This window comes from Cololabis saira, chromosome 13, assembly GCF_033807715.1.
Source record: "Cololabis saira isolate AMF1-May2022 chromosome 13, fColSai1.1, whole genome shotgun sequence".
Lineage (NCBI taxonomy): Eukaryota > Metazoa > Chordata > Actinopteri > Beloniformes > Belonidae > Cololabis > Cololabis saira.
In genome coordinates this window covers 7700641-7722470 of record NC_084599.1, presented here as the reverse complement: position 1 = coordinate 7722470, position 21830 = coordinate 7700641, and the positions used below count along the sequence as shown (strand labels likewise).

At 42.3% G+C, this 21830-nt stretch overlaps 1 protein-coding gene across 3 annotated transcripts in view; it reads right to left on the bottom strand.

The window, feature by feature from the left end:
- Nucleotides 1–2940: 2940 nt before the first annotated feature.
- The window catches only part of LOC133458048 (kynurenine--oxoglutarate transaminase 3-like), a 52902-nt gene continuing 34012 nt past the window's right edge, over nucleotides 2941–21830 (bottom strand). For all 3 annotated transcript variants that reach the window (XM_061737539.1, XM_061737540.1, XM_061737538.1), the window contains exons 8-14: nucleotides 19448–19568; nucleotides 19280–19356; nucleotides 19109–19198; nucleotides 17680–17866; nucleotides 17433–17509; nucleotides 17256–17342; nucleotides 2941–3564 (exon numbers count right to left, since the gene is read on the bottom strand). In XM_061737539.1, the coding sequence (XP_061593523.1) occupies nucleotides 3508–3564; nucleotides 17256–17342; nucleotides 17433–17509; nucleotides 17680–17866; nucleotides 19109–19198; nucleotides 19280–19356; nucleotides 19448–19568 (696 nt within the window). In that variant the 3' untranslated portion in view covers nucleotides 2941–3507. The remainder of the gene's footprint in view (nucleotides 3565–17255; nucleotides 17343–17432; nucleotides 17510–17679; nucleotides 17867–19108; nucleotides 19199–19279; nucleotides 19357–19447; nucleotides 19569–21830) is intronic.

Sequence of the window (21830 nt, the reverse complement as noted above, 5' to 3'; positions counted from 1 at the left end):
GGTGGCCTAGCGCGGTATTACTACTTCCTCTTTAGCTTTGTTGTCCCTCAGGTCTGGCAGAAAGTCTCCATCAAGACCACAATTCATATTCTTGAAACGTTCATTTGATCCTGATCATATTGTGAATCATTTGGTAATATAAATGCTGCATTATATTACTTACATTTTTCAGTATTATGAACATTACACTTGTATTAGTATAACCGCAGCTTGTTGTAAAAGCTATTTCACTCCTTTCTTCTTAATAATCATACATTTTATTTAAAGGTATCTTTCAAAACTCTCAAGGTCACCTTATATTACATAAGAACAAATGGTTACAATAAGAGAAGACATTTCAGGTAAAAAAAGACGGGTAAAGTAAGTGTGCTGGTGGTAGTGAGGGGAAACGATCATGTGGGGTAAGCTAGTCTGACCAGGTAGGTTTTGAGAAGCGAGTTGAAGCCAGGCAGAGATCAAATCAAATCAAATCAAACTTTATTTGTATAGCACTTTTCATGCATGTATAAAATGCAACACAAAGTGCTTCACATAAAACGTTAAAAAGCATAAAACGTATTAATGCCGTGCCTCCTGATCCCGTCCCCAAGCGGAAGCATATATAACTTAAACAGTATTGGGCCTAAAATCGAACCTTCGGGTACTCCACACTTTATTTTATAAGTTCTTGAGGAGCATGCATCCAGATTTACAAAAAAATTGTTGGTCTTTGAGGAGGAGTTGAACCAGTTTAGGACAGAGAGGCCCGCCAGGTTTCTGAGTCTATTTAACAAAGTGAGGTGATCTACTGTATGGAAAGCAGCACTTAGGTCCAGTAGCACCAGAACTGAGTTTCTGTGTGTCCATGTTACACCTGATATCATTAACAATCTTTAACAGGGCCTTCTCGGTGCTGTGGTTCGTCCTAAAAACAGATATTTCTCTAAAACATTATTACTGTTTAAAAATTCACTGAGTTGGATAAAAACTAAATTTTCAAAATTTTTACTTACAAATGGTTAGTTGGATACAGGTCGGTAGTTATTAGGAACATTGGGATCTAGATTACTCTTCTTCAGACAGGGCCTCACAACTGCTGTTTTTGAAGGCAGCAGGAAAGACACCTGTCTGAAGAGAGCAATTCATGACCGTTAACATAAGATGATCATGCACAGGTGTCTTATGGGAGTAACTCCCAAAGTTAGGGAGGAAAGGGACTAAAAGACCCCATGGTGGAAAAGTTGGGAGCAGTGGAAAGAAGAAAGAGTGAGGAGGATTGGACTTTATGGGCGGGCAGGTATTCTTTCAGCTCAGTGGTGTATGGAGGAGCTGCGTTATGGAGGGCTCTGAATACAAGGAGCAGGATACCACTTAGGAGACATCCTGCTGTTCTACATGTTGGTTCATTTAGGTTCACCTGAGCTCTCCATTATAATAGCCAAGTGAAAGACATCATTTGTTGAACATGAAAGGAAGGGTTACAAATATGTCATGGGGATACTGGGACTTTGCTAATATCATGGGGAGTTTGATAACTAATTTTATATCTTAATTAATATAATATATTCACTCTTTTACTATTTGCAACAAGCGCATTTTGGGTTGCCATGCAGGAATATATTAATAACATCTGCTGGCACATTGCATGAGCTAAGTCAGCAATTATTAAGACGTGCACAGCACGGATACACTAGGTGTGCACTACATACATACAAACACACACACACACACACACACACACACACACACACACACACACACAATCATACTGCATGCATTTATACATAGATACAACCATATATATATATATATATATATATATATATATATATATATATATATATATATATATACACACACACACACACACACACATACATACATACATATATATATGTATATGTGTGTGTATATACATATATATATATATATATATATATATATATATATACACACACACACACACACATTCATATACTGTACATATATATATGTATATATATACATATATATATATATATATACATATACATATATAACGCAGTGAGGCAAGATGGATTATACACAGGTGGCATGTATATATATATATACTGTATATATATATATATATATATATATATATATATATATACATACACACACATATACGTATATATACATACACACACACATATACATATGTATGTATATATATATATATATATACATACATACACACACACATTATATATATATATATATATATATATATATATATATATATATATATACATACACAATCATACATACATACATACATAGACACAATCATAATGCATGCATACGTGCATGCATTTACACATACATAAATCCCAAACCCATAAAGGGCATTGCATCCTTTTCTGACTGAGACAACGGCTCCAGATTTGGAGGCACTGATTCCCATCCCAGCCGCTCCTCACCCGGCTGTGACCCCCTCCAATACAAGCTGAAGATCACAAATGGATGAAACCAACGGGATCACAGATCTGGGAGCGGCTCCGGCGGCCTGGTGGTGGGTGGAACCCCGGCTGTGTGAGCGTCTCCTCATGCTCGCAGTGCTGCGTCAGAAAGAGGCATCTGGCAAGAAACCCCACCAGATCTGTGTTCGGGCTACGAAGCTCCAGTGTGGCCACTGGTCTGTCCAGGGAGGCCCATGGCTGAGACGCGATTGCTTCACATATGGGGTCAGGATCCCGTATCCTGTATCCTGGAGATGGACTTGACCTTGTTCACATGTGCTGCTCCATAAAACAGGTCTGGAACTGATGATGATTAGCAGACTGCCCACCCAGCTTAAGCAGGAACTTGGGAGGGGGAACTTGGTATGGCCTTCATGCTTTCTTTTTGAATAAATAGATAAATGAATATATCTATCTATCCATCATTCAGTGTGTGTGTGTGTGTCTATAGACAGATGGATAAAATCAACATTTCACAAAATCATTGTATGGTTTTATTAAATCACTGCCATGGCCACTATCTTGTTACAAAAGTGTATAAAGACAAACAGATGAAACACTTCAAGGAAACACAAGAAACTGTCTGACACAAATCCTCCCAGACATGAGTTTTTCCTTCTCCTCTAGAGACAGGAGGGGCACAGGCACATCAGGCACATGAGACACTTTTGCCGTGTGTCTAAAGTTAAATTCTTCCAATGAAGGACACAGGAAAGAACCAGGGTTTTCAATCTACCCTAGATGATGATTAAGAAAAACATGTCATCTAAGTGCTCACACCTGCTCACCACATACAAGCAGCTGAGATCAATCACAGGTACTGAGGAATCCTCCTTTCCATTTATACAGACCAAAGTAAAGAAATCTCTCTTCATTTTGTTTAACATTTACCTGATTTCTAGCTTAGTGATGGACTAGTGACCTTTTCAGAGTGTGGCCTTGCCTGATGACAGCGGGCCCAGCCTCCTACCACCCTGTAATGTAGATGGATGGATGGGTCCATCTAATCCTTCAGCTGACGTGAGACTTCCTCAGTGGTTGCATTCCTTTAAATTTTATTCCAGTTCTTTAGGATCTTCCCCGCTGCTTCCAGAGTACTGTCTTTCTGTAAAGCACACAAAAGAAAAAAAAAGATATTGCACATTGGGCCATGATGTCTTTTAGTACGGAAGAGTATTAGGGCCATGCAGGAGAAAAAATATTTGAGAGGGGAAGATTTTTTTTTATTGTGCACTTCGAGAAAAGAGTCGAAATGTCGAGGAGAAAAGAGTCGAAATGTCGACAATAATGTTGAAGTACAATTTCGAGAAAAAAGTCGAAATGTTGAGAAAAAAGGCGAAAGTTTGACTTTATTCTTGAAATTGTATTTCAACATTATTCTCGACATTTCGACTTTTTTCTCGACATTTTGACTTTTTTTCGAAGTACAGCCTGCCTGGCCCTAATACTCTTCCGTACTTTTAGATACATTCTCAAACTGATATAAATAAATTACGATTATTTGAGCGGAAATAATCTCTTTGAAAAGTTTTAGTCGCAATTTAGGTGATTCTGACAGATTTGAGTTTCTTCCTGTAAACAAAGACCCTTCCTCGGTGGGATAGGAGGACTTGGTGTTCCACAGGTTCTGTGTTTGGACCACTACTTTTTATTTAAATGTTCTACCATTAAGTTATATTATAAAGCAGCAAAGCATATGTTTCCATTGCTCTGCAGATGATCCTGAGTTATACTTCTCTATGAAGTCACATAAGAACAATCAGTTATCTAGACTACAAGTTTACAGGCTGAATCTATGAATTTGAACTTTTTAGTTCTAAATTGGCAAAAAAAGGAGAAAAAAAAACTTAAATCAACTGTTGTTAATGTGTAACTCTGGCATTGCTTTGGTCGGTTTTATAACCAGTATTTGTCTTTTAATTTACTCCCGTTGTTAGAGCTGCCTTCTTTCACTTTCAAAACGCTCCCTAAATGAAGAACAAGTGAATCAGCAGAGAACCCGTCCTCCTGCAACATAACCACGCATCATCAGACTATCATTTTACATCTCTAGCCCGGAGTTCATCAGGGCTCATTGATCACGTTGATCTGCTGATCGGCACCGTTCCTGAGATCAAAGACGAGCTGTCAGCCAGCACTTGTTAACACTTGGTATATGTTCCATTAAGAGCCACCGATCAGAGGAGTCTCACCAAACTCACCGCCTGTCTTTCCCACATCAATTCCTGGACATCTCAAAATTTTCTCAAATTAAACAATGATAAAACAGAAATTGTTTTATTTGCCACTCCCAAATCCTCCAGCCAGATAGCTGCCAGTCTCGGAATCCTATCACACTACATCAAACCAACTGCTAGGAATTTAGGTGTTTTATTTGACTCCAGCCTTTGTTTTAATGAACAAATTTTTACCAGCTGAAGTTGATTTCCAAAATCAAAACTTTTTTATCTCCTCATAATCTCTATAAAGTTGTCCCTGCTTTTATTCTGTCTCACCTGGATTATTGTAACGCCCTTTAAACCGGTGTTTCTCAATCATCACTCCACCCCGTTCAGTTGGTACAAAACCCCGCTGCTCGTCTGATCACTGCCTCAAGAACATTTTAACATACTGTATAACTCCAATTCTGTCATCCCTGTACTGGCTTCCTGTTGGCCCTAAATAACCAAGCCCTAGTTATTTTAAAGAACCTGCCAGGGCCTCCCTCAGATCAGCCTCTGATCGTTCCCAGGGCCCGACACCCTTCCTTTCCCTTCCTTTCTTCTTTTCTTCTTTTTTCCCTTCCTTTCTTCCTTTCTTCTTTTTTCCCTTCCTTTCTTCCTTTCTTCTTTTTTCCCTTCCTTTCTTCCTTTCTTCTTTTTTTCCTTCCTTTCTTCTTTTTTTCCTTCCTTTCTTCTTTTTTTCCTTCCTTCCTTCCTTCCTTCCTTCCTTCCTTCCTTCCTTCCTTCCTTCCTTCCTTCCTTCCTTCCTTCCTTCCTTCCTTCCTTCCTTCCTTCCTTCCTTCCTTCCTTCCTTCCTTCCTTCCTTCCTTCCTTCCTTCCTTCCTTCCTTCCTTCCTTCCTTCCTTCCTTGACCCGAAGACAGCACAAGGGTTAAGAAAGGTGCTATATAAATAAAGTTTATTATTAGGGCCCGAGCACTTGCAGTGCGAAGGCCCTATTGTATTTGCAGGAATTTTTATTATTAATATTATTATTATTTTTCTTCTGACAAAGTGATGGCCTTTTTGCCCCCCTTAACATGCCCAAAAAGTCACCAAATTTTGCACCCAAGTCAGGCCTGGCGAAAAATTTGATATTTAATGGTTTGCATTAATGGGCGTGGCAAAATGGCTCAACAGCGCCCCCCGGAAAACTTTGTGCCTCAAGCCCCAGAATGCGGTATCCCTTTTTCTGCTATAACTTTTGAATGGTTTGACATAGGAAGTCGTGGGTGGTGTCATGGGACTCTGTAATGAGTCCTTAAGCTTTGTTGGCCTTAATTAGCCCCGCCCCTTCTTCTGATTGGTTGTCCCTTTTTTCTGCTATAACTTTTGAATGGTTTGACATAGGAAGTCGTGGTTGGTGTCGTTTCTGATATGTTTATGGGGGGCGGTGGCCGTGAGTGCGAGGGCCCGTTCATCGCTGCTTGCAGCTTTAATTATTATTATTATTATTTTCCTGACAAAGTGATGGCCTTTTTGCCCCCCTTAACATGCCCAAAAAGTCACCAAATTTTGCACCCAAGTCAGGCCTGGCGAAAAATTTGATATTTAATGGTTTGCATTATTGGGTGTGGCAAAATGGCTCAACAGCGCCCCCTTGAAAACTTTGTGCCTCAAGCCCCACAATACGGTTTGACGTACATGCACGAAAATCGGTACACACCTGTATCATGGGACAACTTAAAGAAAAGTCTCTTGCCGTCATGCCCGAAACCAAACAGGAAGTCGGCCATTTTGAATTAATCGTGTCATTTTGGCGAAATTTATGCCATTCCTTCGAAAGTTAATTCAGCCCGAACCGTAACGTGCACCCAGGTGTGTTATACATCAAAATGTGCGTCTCCATCCTGCGACAACACGCATTACTTTTCTCTTTCAAAAGCGTTACCGTGGCGACGCTAGACGCCAAAAAGCGCGCCCACCCTTCATCTGATTGGTTCGACAGAAAAAACTTTGTGCCTCAAGCCCCATAATACGGTGTGACGTACATGAAGGAAAATCGGTACACACCTGTATCATGTCACAACTTAAAGAAAAGTCTCTTGGCGCCATGGCCTAAACCGAACAGGAAGTCGGCCATTTTGAACATTCTGAATTAATCGAGTAATTTTGGAGCAATATATGCCATTCCTTCGAGAGTTAATTCAGCCCGAACCGTATCGTGAACCCAGATGTGTTATACATCAAAATGTGCGTCTCCATCCTGCGACTACACGCATTACTTTTCTCTTTCAAAAGTGTTACCGTGGCGACGCTAGACGCCAACAAGCGCACCCCCCTTCATCTGATTGGTCCATATTTGATAGTTCCCCAAAAGGCACCAAATTTGGCATGCAAGCCAGGCCTGGCGATAAATGTGATATTTCATGGTTTGCATTAATGGGCGTGGCCTAACGGCTCAACAGCGCCCCCTAGAAAACTTTTCTCTACCATAACTTTTGAATGGTTTGACATAGAGAGTTGTGGGTGGTGTCATGGGACTCTGTAATGAGTCCTTAAGCTTCGTTGGCCTTAATTAGCCCCGCCCCTTCTTCTGATTGGTTGTCCCGATTTTCTGCTATAACTTTGGAATGGTTTAACATAGAGAGTCGTGGGTGGTGTCATGGGACTCTGTAAAGAGTCCTTGAGCTTCGTTGGCCTTAATTAGCCCCGCCCCTTCTTCTGATTGGTTGTCCATATTTTCTGACTATAACTTTTGAATGGTTTGACATATTTGAAATATGCTGGTAATGTGTCAGCCAACCGCAAAAATCTCTGGAATTTTGGTGGAATCATTTATTTTTTGTCCTTGCCCGGTGCAAATGACATAAATAGGGTGCGTGGTTTGGTTGTGAAAAAATAAAAGTAATGTTACGTGAACAATAAATCAAACGCTCCCTTCCATGCAGTGTGTGTGTCTAGGAAGTAAAGACTGGAACATGCTATTCACAAAAGCACAAATAGTGGGGTTTTACTAATATTTATATCTTACAAATATCTTAAAAATTACGAAAAAACATTTCGGGACTCAGATTATATCGCTATGTTGGTCTCTCCTTAATCAGTCAGTCAGAAAACGGCCAAGCTGATTCGTGGCTTAGAGGTAACGTCGCCGTCTTTCGTGTGAGAGATCGCGGGTTCGATCCCAGCACAATGCAAAGTTTATTGTCAGCAATTTGTGTGTTTTTTTTAACATCAAAATGTACGTCTCCATCTTGCGACGACGCGCATTACTTTTCTCATTCAAAAGTGTTACCGTGGCAACACTCGACGCCAAAAAGCGTGCCCCCTTCATCTGATTGGTCCATATTTGATAGTTCCCCAAAAGTCACCAAATTTTGCATGCAAGGCAGGCCTGGCGATAAATTGGATATTTCATGGTTTGCATTAATGGGCGTGGCCTAACGGCTCAACAGCGCCCCCTAGAATACTTTTCTCTGCCATAACTTTTGAATGGTTTGACATAGAGAGTTGTGGGTGGTGTCATGGGACTCTGTAATGAGTCCTTAGGCTTCGTTGGCCTTAATTAGCCCCGCCCCTTCTTCTGATTGGTTGTCCCTTTTTTCTGCTATAACTTTCGAATGGTTTGACATAGGAAGTCATGGGTGGTATCATGGGACTGTGTAATGAGTCCTTAAGCTTCGTTGGCCTTAATTAGCCCCGCCCCTTCTTCTGATTGGTTGTCCCGATTTTCTGCTATAACTTTGGAATGGTTTGACATAGAGAGTCGTGGGTGGTGTCATGGGATTCTTTATGGAGCCCTTGACCTTCATTGGCTTAAATTAGCCCCGCCCCTTCTTCTGATTGGTTGTCCCTTTTTTCTGCTATAACTTTTGAATGGTTTGACATAGGAAGTCGTGGGTGGTGTCATGGGACTCTGTAATGAGTCCTTAAGCTTCGTTGGCCTTAATTAGCCCCGCCCCTTCTTCTGATTGGTTGTCCCTTTGTTCTGCTATAACTTTTCAATGGTTTGACATAGGAAGTCGTGGGTGGTGTCATTTCTGATACTTATGGGGGGCGGTGGCCGTGAGTGCGAGGGCCCGTTCATTGCTGCTTGCAGCTTTAATTAGGGCCCGAGCACCTTCAGTGCGAAGGCCCTATTGTATCTGTAGGAATTTTTTTTTTTCTTTCTTTTTTCTTCTGACGAAAGGAGGGCCTTTTTGCCCCCCTAAACGTGCCCAAAAAGTCACCAAATTTTGCATGCAAGTCAGGCCTGGCGAAAAATTTGATATTTAATGGTTTGCATTAATGGGCGTGGCAAAATGGCTCAACAGCGCCCCCTTGAAAACTTTGTGCCTCAAGCCCCAGAATGCGGTATGTCGTACACGCACGAAAATCGGTACACACCTGTATCATGGCGCAACTGAAAGAAAAGTCTCTTGGCGTCATGCCCGAAACCGAACAGGAAGTCGGCCATTTTGAATTAGTTGTGTCATTTTGGCGAAATTTATGCCATTCCTTCGAAAGTTAATTCAGCCCGAACCGTAACGTGCACCCAAGTGTGTTATACATCAAAATGTGCGTCTCCATCCTGCGACTACACGCATTACTTTTCTCTTTCAAAAGCGTTACCGTGGCGATGCTAGAAGCCAAAAAGCGCGGCCACCCTTCATCTGGTTGGTTCAGACAGAAAAAACTTTGCGCCTCAAGCCCCATAATACGGTTTGACGTACATGAACGAAAATTGGTACACTCCTGTATCATGTCGCAACTAAAAGAAAAGTCTCTTGGCGCCATGGCCGAAACCGAACAGGAAGTCGGCCATTTTGAACATTCTGAATTAATTGCGTAATTTTGGAGCAATATATGCCATTCCTTTGAGAGTTAATTCAGCCCGAACCGTATCGTGAACCCAGATGTGTTATACATCAAAATGTGCGTCTCCATCCTGCGACTACACGCATTACTTTTCTCTTTCAAAAGTGTTACCGTGGCGACGCTAGACGCCAACAAGCGGACCCCCCCTTCATCTGATTGGTCCATATTTGATAGTTCCCCAAAAGGCACCAAATTTGGCATGCAAGCCAGGCCTGGCGATAAATTTGATCTTTCATGGTTTGCATTAATGGGCGTGGCAAAATGGCTCAACAGCGCCCCCCGGAAAACTTTGTGCCTCAAGCCCCACAATACGGTTTGACGTACATGCACGAAAATCGCTACACACCTGTATCATGTCACAACTAAAAGAAAAGTCTCTTGGTGCCATGGCCGAAACCGAACAGGAAGTTGGCCATTTTGAATAAATTGTGTCATTTTGGCGAAATTTATGCCATTCCTTCGGCAGTTAATTCAGCCCGAACCGTAACGTGCACCCAGGTGTGTTATACATCAAAATGTGCGTCTACATCCTGCGACACCACGCATTACTTTTCTCTTTCAAAAGTATTACCGTGGCGACGCTAGACGCCAAAAGGCGCGCCCCCCCTTCATGTGATTGGTCCATATTTGATAGTTCTCCAAAAGTCACCAAATTTTGCATGCAAGCCAGACTTGGCGATAAATTTGATATTTCATGGTTTGCATTAATGGGCGTGGCCTAACGGCTCAACAGCGCCCCCTAAAATACTTTTATCTGCCATAACTTTTGAATGGTTTGACATAGGAAGTCGTGGGTGGTGTCATGGGACTTTGTACTGAGTTCTTAAGCTTCGTTGGCCTTAATTAGCCCCGCCCCTTCTTCTAATTGGTTGTCCCGATTTTCTGCTATAACTTTGGAATGGTTTAACATAGAGAGTCGTGGGTGGTGTCATGGGACTCTGTAATGAGTCCTTAAGCTTAGTTGGCTTTAATTAGCCCCGCCCCTTCTTCTGATTGGTTGTCCCGATTTTCTGCTATAACTTTGGAATGGTTTGACATAGAGAGTCGTGGGTGGTGTCATCAGATTATGTATGGAGTCCTTGACCTTCATTGGCCTGAATTAGCCCCGCCCCTTCTTCTGATTGGTTGTCCCTTTTTTCTGCTATAACTTTTGAATGGTTTGACATAGGAAGTTGTGGGTGGTGTCTTTTCTGATATGCTTATGGGGGGCGGTGGCCGTGAGTGCGAGGGCCCGTTCATTGCTGCTTGCAGCTTTAATTAGGGCCCGAGCACTTGCAGTGCGAAGGCCCTATTGTATTTGCAGGAATTTTTATTATTATTATTTTTTTTTTTCTTCTGACAAAGTGATGGCCTTTTTGCCCCCCTTAACATGCCCAAAAAGTCACCAAATTTTGCACCCAAGTCAGGCCTGGCGAAAAATTTGATATTTAATGGTTTGCATTAATGGGCGTGGTAAAATGGCTCAACAGCGCCCCCTTGAAAACTTTGTGCCTCAAGCCCCACGATACGGTTTGACGTACATGCACGAAAATCGGTACACACCTGTATCAGTACACAACTTAAAGAAAAGTCTCTTGGCGACATGGCCGAAACCGAACAGGAAGTCGGCCATTTTGAATTAATCGTGTCATTTTGGCAAAATTTATGCCATTCCTTCGAAAGTTAATTCAGCCCGAACCGTAACGTGCACCCAGGTGTGTTATACATCAAAATGTGCGTCTCCATCCTGCGACACCACGCATTACTTTTCTCTTTCAAAAGCGTTACCGTGGCGGCGCTAGACACCAAAAAGCGCGCCCACCCTTCATCTGGTTGGTTCGACAGAAAAAACTTTGTGCCTCAAGCCCCATAATACGGTTTGACGTACATGAACGAAAATCGGTACACACCTGTATCATGTCGCAACTAAAAGAAAAGTCTCTTGGCGCCATGGCCGAAACCGAACAGGAAGTCGGCCATTTTGAACATTCTGAATTAATTGCGTAATTTTGGAGCAATATATGCCATTCCTTCGAGAGTTAATTCAGCCCGAACCGTATCGTGAACCCAGGTGTGTTATACATCAAAATGTGCGTCTCCATCTTGCGACTACACGCATTACTTTTCTCTTTGAAAAGTGTTACCGTGGCGACGCTAGACGCCAACAAGCGCACCCCCCCTTCATCTGATTGGTCCATATTTGATAGTTCCCCAAAAGGCACCAAATTTGGCATGCAAGCCAGGCCTGGAGATAAATTTGATATTTAATGGTTTGCATTAATGGGCGTGGCAAAATGGCTCAACAGCGCCCCCCGGAAAACTTTGTGCCTCAAGCCCCACAATACGGTTTGACGTACATGCATGAGAATCGCTACACACCTGTATCATGGCACAACTTAAAGAAAAGTCTCTTGGAGCCATGGCCGAAACCAAACAGGATGTCGGCCATTTTGAATAAATTGTGTCATTTTGGCCAAATTTATGCCATTCCTTCAGCAGTTAATTCAGCCCGAACCGTAACGTGCACCCAAGTGTGTTATACATCAAAATGTGCGTCTACATCCTGCGACACCACGCATTACTTTTCTCTTTCAAAAGTGTTACCGTGGCGACGCTAAACGCCAAAAGGCGCGCCCCCCCTTCATGTGATTGGTCCATATTTGATAGTTCTCCAAAAGTCACCAAATTTTGCATGCAAGCCAGACTTGGCGATAAATTTGATATTTCATGGTTTGCATTAATGGGCGTGGCCTAACGGCTCAACAGCGCCCCCTAGAATATTTTATCTGCCATAACTTTTGAATGGTTTGACATAGATAGTCGTGGGTGGTGTCATGGGACTATGTAATGAGTCCTCAAGCTTCGTTGGCCTTAATTAGCCCCGCCCCTTCTTCTGATTGGTTGTCCCTTTTTTCTGCTATAACTTTGGAATGGTTTGACATAGAGAGTCGTGGGTGGTGTCATGGGACTCTGTAATGAGTCCTCAAGCTTCGTTGGCCTTAATTAGCCCCGCCCCTTCTTCTGATTGGTTGTCCCGATTTTCTGCTATAACTTTGGAATGGTTTGACATAGAGAGTCGTGGGTGGTGTCATCAGATTCTTTATGGAGTCCTTGACCTTCATTGGCCTGAATTAGCCCCGCCCCTTCTTCTGATTGGTTGTCCCTTTTTTCTGCTATAACTTTTGGATGGTTTGACATAGGAAGTCGTGGGTGGTGTCGTTTCTGATATGCTTATGGGGGGCGGTTGCCGTGAGTGCGAGGGCCCGTTCATCGCTGCTTGCAGCTTTAATTATTACTTGAGTACCAACGCTGAGTCATGGTTGCATTATAGCATCAGCTCCAGCACCATGGACTGAAGGGGGATTAGACCTGACCGGGATTCGGCCCGAGATCCCGACCGGGATCCCGCCGTGACCGGAGCTCGGAGAGGCGGGGTCTGCCCTCTCATCAGGGAAGGCGGTGCCATTGTGGCGGGGGTGAAACTGTGCAGACCTGACACTGTCTCTCTGCAGCCCTTCTGTCCCACACAGATCCTGTAAACACTATTGTTGCATATGAATCCAAATGTACTTCCAGAGACTTTAACAACTGTCCAGTTGGACACCCAACAGTCCCGTATTATCACAACAGAGCATTTCCATGTCAGACTGGAAGAGAGTTCAGAACACCAGACATCACGCTCCTCTCTTGTGAAACCAGCTCCAAGTTAGTGATCATGTAGCAGACATGCTCTCAGCTTTCAAGATTAGGCTTTAAATGCTGCTTTTTGATCTATCTTTTGAGCAGTTTTATCCCCATTTAGCCATGAAGTAGTAGGGGAACAATCGCACAGTTTAACTGAAACCTGAGCGCAGCTTACAGGCCACCCATCATACCCTCTCTCAAAGAAGTACCTTCAGAGGAAGGCCGGGTCTGCTGCAACGTCCAACAGCGTTTCATCTTTTGTTGCAAGTTTGCAGATGCTTGACTACTTCAAAAATCATGCTTAACAATTTAATTGAAAGCCTTTTAGGCTGGGCTTTTCTTTTTTTTTTTTTTCTCCACATTTGTGAAGTTTGCACTTTGGTTGGCATGCTTGGTCTAAACAACATGGGGATGTACCTCCGGAGGAGCGACCCTGTTTAATTTATGACACATTCAGCAGTTGATTCAGCCGTACATCCATCATTTATAGCTGCTTATTCCTACTCAGGATCAGGGGAATCTACCGGAGCCTAGCTCTCTCTGGATGAGAGGCAGGAGTACACCCGGTCCGTCAGAGACAAACAACCACACAAACGTAAGCAGGCACTTCCAGTGGCGCTGGAGCTGTCAGGAAGGCCACGAGAAACGGCCACGCAAATACCCCGAGACAACCTTTTTCTGACCAGGTTACAAGGGGCAGCAGTGCTGCTATGATGGATTATATTATCGATTGAGCGGCCATATTCCTGGACACAGAAATCAAAGATGTAGTTTTAGCTTTCAGGCTGCTGGACACAGAATCTCTGGATGATGAAGATCAGCAGCCAGCTCTGGCAGCACGCACAAATGTGGTGTTTGCTTACACAAAGTCAGCGCTGAAGAGGATCTTTGGAAGAATGTGCGCCTCCACGGTTAATCAGGAAACGGCATATCTGACAGAGCAAAGGAGACGGCGGGGAAAGCTAAGGCCCCAAGGTGAGACACCTCCACCTGGCACCAACCCCTCGAGACAAGTATGGAAGCAGATCAAAATGTCCTACATGTCCAAGCACATACAGTACCACTGGGCTAAGGACTGTCCACGTAGAGCTGAGCAGGTTCAACTATCAGAAGATTGTAGAACAGAGGAATCCAACATCGTTCCTGTACAATATAGTCTGGCAGACGCTTCACTGGTGTTGTTATGGCTACTCTTACATTAAATAAAAATGTTTTAAATAGCAAAGTAGTCTGAGGAGGAGGTATATGACTCAATAAATTGTTTAAGCACTCGCGGAGATCAGATTCAACAAAATTAGAATTTTTTTTCCCAACATAAATATTCTCCGTGGTTGACTTTACCATGATCAAAAAACTTATTTAGCGGTAGAAAAACTGTCTCACTCCTCACTCCTTCAACACCAAAACCAGCCCGTGCACCCAGCTGTAGCTCTCCCTAATCACAGGAGGAGGGCGGTCCGACCAGGAGGAGGAGGCCATGAGCAGCAGAAAACAATCACAACAACACACAGAATTCATCAACCATTTTCAATAATCAGTCAACATTGTCACCAGTACCACTTGGATGCAGCACCTTCACAAAATACAAACTGTACAAATATGGCTCCGACAGGTGTAACAATGTGAAAGACACGTGTCCGGGGTGGATCCAGCTGCTCTACACCACGCCTCCCTTCTCTTCAACTGGAAAGCCACTTTTCAGGTTTGCTCTTCAAGGAGAGCATCACCACTTTTCTAATGTGGACATTGACTCTGAATCTGCTGACAGCAAAATACAAATGCACCAAGGAAACTCCACGCAGGACATGCAACCTGTACACACGGATCCAAGGGCTAGAGATGCACCGATTGATCGGCCACTGATTGGTATCGGGCCGATAATGCCCCTATCGGTTTTGATCGGAGATCGAAAAATAATAGTTCAGAGCGGGCCGATCTGATGACGTTTACAACAACAAACGGGCGTTCCAACACCTCAGACCGAGTGGTCCTGAGGGGGCATGGCCGGCCTCGCCGGTGCAGGAGTTTTACAATGTCTGAAAAGGACAACACATTTGCAGTTTGCAAAGTGTGTGCAAAGGAGATACCCCGAGGAGGAATGTTACAAAAGTTTTAGAGAGTCACATGTCTGCTGTTGTCTGTGTTAGTGCACATGTTGTGTTGTTACATAATTATTACCACAGGAACGCTGAAGCTAGTGAACTACATTTACTCTTTGGAAACCGAGTGTAAATCGTCTCTAAGAGTCTCTAGAGGGTGAAATATTTCTCATTGCCTCAGCATGCAATAAAACAGTCAATTCATGATACTTTCTCATCTCCTAATTTTTATACTTAATAATACAATGTCAGTGTCATGTACATGAGACAACAATATTGACGAATTTATGGATTTCTCGCTGTGATCGGTGATTGGCAAAATCGGGATCGGCAGATACTGCTTTTGGTGATCGGCCCTCAGAATCCTGATCGGTGTATCTCTTCCAAGGGCCGATTCATTAGGTGGGGAGGAAAGAGACCATGTCAGAGCGAAGATGGGCCAAATTCCCTCGGTTGAAACAAACAAAGCGGGCATAATGTCATCTTTATGCTAGCAACCTGGCACTTAACGTCAAGACTGCAACTGTACAGACAATTTGTGAAGCAATTCTGGACTGTCTGCAAACTGAAATCTCAGAGATTGGCTCTGAACTTTAGCCATGTAGCCAGGACAGTACTCTTAAGATGATCACATTTAGTGATGCGTCATTTAGAAATCAGTCAGATAGTGGTACTCAAGGAGGACATTTGATTATTGTAATGGGGGAGAGTGGAAGATGTTGACCCCCGTCTTGGCAGTCAGAGAGTCAGGAGGGTTGAGCGGGTGAAACATCTCGGAGTCAGGAGGACGGACTTTGGAGGACGAGAACACGTCCCTCACCTGCAGCAGTGGGACTGCTGCAGGTGATCCCGCTTCACATAAACACATGCACACACAAACACATGCACACACATGTATACACATGCACACAAACAAACACATGCACACACACACACAAACATATATGAACGCATGTACACACATGAACACATGAAGGCGTGTAGAGCAGCAGGCCTGGGATCGTCGGTGCTGGTTTTCTTGCCAAACCGCTCTGATCTAACGTTTGGTGATGCTGAACATGCTTCTCCAATTATCAGCCGCACAGACAATCACTCTCTTGTTGATTCACTCAAGTCCATAAAGTCAGTTTCTGAGAAATGGTTTTGTCTGGAAATGAGCTGCATCAAAGAGCTGAAAGGTACTCTGGGAGGAAAGCAAAGATCAGCGCTGACCGACTAAACACGGGGCGCCAGTTACTTCACAAGAATCTTTTGGGTTTTTTTTTTTTCCAGGAGCTTTGTTGAAACTGTATATTTGAACTTTGGTGCAGTCTTTTACTTTATCTCATTTACAATGTTTATGGAGTTTGATTCATTACTGGCTTGATGGCTGGAGAATCTGAGTAAGGTTGAATGTTATTCTTATTTTTTTAACTGAGACTGAATTTGTTGACTTTTCGATAGAACCAAGTTTTATATTCCCATCAGGAAGTGTTGCTCCACTTTTATTTTGAAAATACTGTGGATACTGTGGGTCGTTATTTGGTTAGTAAAGGAGTTTTTGAAAGCTGAGGCTTGGAGGTGTATCTTTCATTCACATAACAAGGAGACTGCCAGGATTGGAACCAACAACCTTGTCGTGGAGCAACAGGGTTAACCACATTAGTGGTTGATTCAAAGCAGGAGCCTCTGAAACAGCATTTCTCTTTCTATGGATTTATTTTTTCATTTGGGAAACACTGGACTGTTCCTTAAAGTAACAACTTTTGGCATTTTATACTGGCTTACTGACATTTTATGAATACTATTATTTATAATAGCATTTGGACAATTTAGAACTGGACTATAATTGAATTGAACTGACTTAACTTATTAGATTGAATTGGACTGTATTTAATTGGACATATAACTTTTGGACTTTTGGTTCCCACGTACAGTACCCTGAGAGTTCTGTCTTTGTGAATTGTCAAATATAAAAGAATCAAACTGAACAGACTAAACATGAATTTGAGTGAAGTAAACTGTTTCTGCTGTGACAGAACCTTTCCCAGTTACCTTGATGAAGCAAAGGCGAATATATTTCTCAAACTGCTTCTTGGATTCATCTCCCACAAAGGCTGTGACTGGAATGGCCGCCAGTTTCTTCAAGAAATAGATGATCGTTATTTAAATAAAAAAGCAATGAAAATTGCAGCAACTTGAATGGCGTAAATGAATAAAAATGATCCGTACCTTTTCTTTAATCATCCACTTAATAAACTTATAGTCGTAGGCTTCCCCGTCGTCATCCATGTGGGATAGGTCCTGATCTGCAGTGAACAGAGAGCAGGGGAAGATATTAAACACGGCTACTCTTTCCTTAAAGAAACAAATACCTACAATGGGTCGCCTGAATTACTACTAACAACAAAGGTAAGAATGATGAATCATTTCCTGACAAATGACTAATGCCAATCAGATCCTAGAGTGGGTAACTCACTGAGGGGTGTGACGTCCACCAGCATGAAGTATCCTCCCTGGGGGATGATGGGGGCCATGCCGGCCTCCTGCAGGATGGCGGCCAGCCGGTCTCTCTTCGGTTCCAGTTCTTCCGCCAGCGAGGAGAAGTAACACTCGGGCTGACCCATCAGTTTATGATTCAGGATAAAACCTTGTGCCACTGCTTCCTGCAGGCAAACATGAGAAAATAAACCACCTTTGCACTCCTGTTGTTGATCCTATTCCTCATTTACAACTGTGGTTAACTCTGGATTCACACTGAAAGCGCCACATGCGTCACAAGCCTCCGGTTGCAATTCATTTTCTATGAAAGCGTGAAAGAGGTCGGAGGTCAGGGAGGCATGGGAGGCATCGGGAGCAGCGCGTTGGAGGCATCCAGAGCATCAATTTGAAGTTGAGAAATATCAACTTTATGAAAATGAGAAGCTGCGACGCCGAGGCAACGTCCAATCACAGACCGGGATTCCTGAAGCAAGAAGCCTCAATGCAGATTGTACTTTCATGTTCACACAAACTCATTCCCATGCACACATGAGAATAGCTTATAGCAGTGGTTCCCAACTTCTTTTTGCCAGGCCCCCCTTTTGTACGTAACATAATTTTCGACCCCCCCCCGACCCCAACACAGACACACACATCTTTTGCCTTCAAATGCAACTGCAATTTATTTCATATATTGAACATATGTGCGAAAAAAACTGTCCATCTCTGTAAAAATAGATTTTCAACCTGACCAGCTCCCAGAGATTGAAACAACAACAATACAAACAGGAGCCAAAATCTGAACATTTGCTCTACAAAAAGGACACCTTTAATCCCCACAGCTTTTCAGTGATGTGAGTGGGCTTGCTTCATGTGTGCAACACATTTCTTTTTTTTCCTTTTTACTGTACAATACAGTATTCATTACTTTCAACATATTTTTTTCCAAAAATAACCAGCTCCCTGAGGAAAAAAAAAAACAGCAGCAGCAGCTAAAATAATCAAAATTTCAACAATTGCTCTGCAAAAATGTCAGCTTTAATCCTCACATCTTTTCAGTGAGTGGGGGGGGCTTGTTCATGTTACAGATCCTCTCAAACCGGGGTTGCAGGTGAGAGATTACCACATGCATCTTCCTTCCAGTAGCACCAGGTAGTTGTGGGACCTGAAGCAGCAGGTCCCCGGTTAGATTCCCGCTGGCCAGACCATTACTTCATGTCATTCCCCTTTTCTCTTCCCCCTATTTACTGTCTCTCTCTCACTGCACATATGTATTGAAGGCAAAATCTTAAAGAAATAAAAAATCTTAGCGTCGCGACCCCCCTGCAGGCGTCGACAGACTTTAGCAAGCAGCGCGATGCAGGCGTCCTAAGCCACCACAGGCCATTTTTGACGCTTTCAGTGTGAATCTAGGGTGGGTAACTCACCTGCAAAGGTGTTGGGCAGGTGTACAGAGTGTTCTGCATGACGGTCTGAAGATGCTTCACCAGGTGCTCAGGCCCCACCGACCAGCCAAGCTAGAAAACACGGATGTTAACTCCACAAGGTGTCAGAAATGCTTCGTGATTTGAAATGACCCGACAGCCAGATTTTTTTACCTTCCAACCGGTGACGCTAAATGTTTTCCCGGCACTGCCGATAGTTATGGTCCGATCCCACATCCCGGGGAGGGTGGCTGCGGAAAAAGAAAACTATATCTGATTATTACACAGCACATTAATCATGGCAAGAGCGTCTCAAACATTTATCAGAATTTGGCGACGTACCAATTTTGACATGTTCGTGTCCCTTGTAGATGAGCCACTCGTAAACTTCATCGCTGAAGCACAGGGTGTCATGTTGAACACAAAGGTCTGCGATCATCTGCAGCTCATCTCTGGTGAAAATCTGCAGGTAGAGGACACAAGCTGTTGACTGCCTTTCTCTGCACCGGGTCACCCCTCAAAATCCGAACCCATGTTCACCCATCCTGCTGAGAGCAGGACCGTTCTGTCAGGGACAGATATGAGGTGGGGCAAGCAAAGTTTGTGAATCTGTAAGTCAGAAGTAGGGGAAAAGACAAACTCGGAGACAAAGCGACATCTGTATGTGTGTATGTAACACAGCATCCAGACGCTGAAGCTGCAGTTATGCTGCTGATCTTGTGACACCCTGAAGCTGTTAGAAAGCACACATCTATAAAGCACGACATCACAAGCAAGGCTGCATCCAGGTTTGTTTTGTTTCTTCCCTCCTAAAGGGGAGTTTTTCTTGCCACTGTTTGGCTTAAGGCTTTTCTCCCACTAGGGGAGTTTTTACCTGCCATTGTTTATGTAATAATTGCTCGGGGGTTTATGTTCTGGTCTCTGGAAAGATCCTAGAGACAACTTCTGTTGGAATAGACGCTATATAAATAAAACTGAATTGAATTGTCTGTTTTATTTAGGATCCCCATTAGCATTAGATATTCTTCCTGGTGTCCGACATACACACAACACACAAATTAACACTTAATACATAACACATACATTATACGTGACAACAACAAACAAACCAATGATAGAAAAACAACTCCCTTAACCTTAGTCACAGACAACACAGAGGAGAACTAAATCACCATCATTCTCAGACATAAATACATAGAAATGAAGTCAAATAAACCACCTTCATAACCAATACCTGCCTGAAATGACCTTATCTTAGAGTTCTTGTCCACTTTTCACCTTTATTGTGACAGGGTTTACACTACCTGTAAATCTATTCAAACTTCATTCTGTTTCTTCCAAATGTCAAATCATAATTCATTAAATTTTAAAAGATGGGTCAAAGACGTGACGCTTACTTTTTCTGTCCGATGGAACTTTTTACCTAATAATAAACATAAAAATGAATAAAAAATATAACATGTATGTCTACTACGTTCCTTCTACATGTGCCCACTCTTATTTTATTTAAACATGTTGGTTATTGGTCATTGGTCATTTTATGCCATCTGAAGTGTGAAAACATCATGTGGGGTGACCGTCCGGCCTTGACTTCTGTTTGGACAACTGGTTTTAAATCACATTAAAACAATTTAAAAATAATGCTTGCCTTATTAGGCATACTTTCAAACTAGTTTTAGATTTATTGACAAAGTTATGGAACATTTGTACACACATTTCAATCATAATACACAAACTAATCTTGTCCGAATATGTTCATTGTCTGAATTATCATCTGGGGTGACCATGAAAAAAATACAATTGAGGGACTTTTATATTGACAATCATCTCAAAGAGGATGTTGCATCAGCCAGTTACTCCATGAAGGTCCCAGAGAGACAACCTGCAGGTCAGTAGTCTCTCTCTCCTTTACAAATAAATCCTCTTTCTAACTGCTGCAGTGTATACGTCACATTTTGATATCATGTGGGGTGACCACCCTAAAACTGTAAATAATTTGTTTTATTTGCAAATCTATATTTTGAAGGTAAATGTGTTAGTGATATGTGGTGAGAAGTAGCTAGCTTAGATCATATAGCTAACTGTTAGCCTGTTATATTTGATTAAACTTGAAAGCATCATGTGGGGTGACCACCTGTCATGTGGGGTAACCAACAAATGGCAATTCTGTATCAAATTCAAAATTGAATGTGTATCAGTTTTGGTTCAAATATAAATTATTGGTATAGCATGCATAAGTGGATACACCTTGTACACATTTTAAATCAGTTTTATGAATTTTAGAGTAAGTAAGAGGGTGACACTGCCATTATGGATAGAATGTATTTAAAAATGGTTTTCAAAAAATGAAAGGAAAAATGTGTCTATCTTTCTTGAAAAGTTAATTTAATTACTGATACTTATTAAAATATAAATTTTGTTATGGAAATCTATTAATTTTGAGATAAATGGTCGCCCCAAATGACGGTTTAAAGGTTTAAAAACACTAAAATACCTTTGTTTGAAGTTTTCACATACATGTATGTGTACACTACATTTCAAATGTTTGGAAAATGGCCAAAAATATCTTTATTTTAAGTATTTTAAAAATGGGCTACTCAAAGGCCTTATACGTCTTTGACCCAGATATTGTTTCAACTGAATCTTAAACCAATCTTTGCTACCTACATGAGAAATATTCAATTCAATTCAATTCAATTTTATTTATATAGCGTCTAATACAACA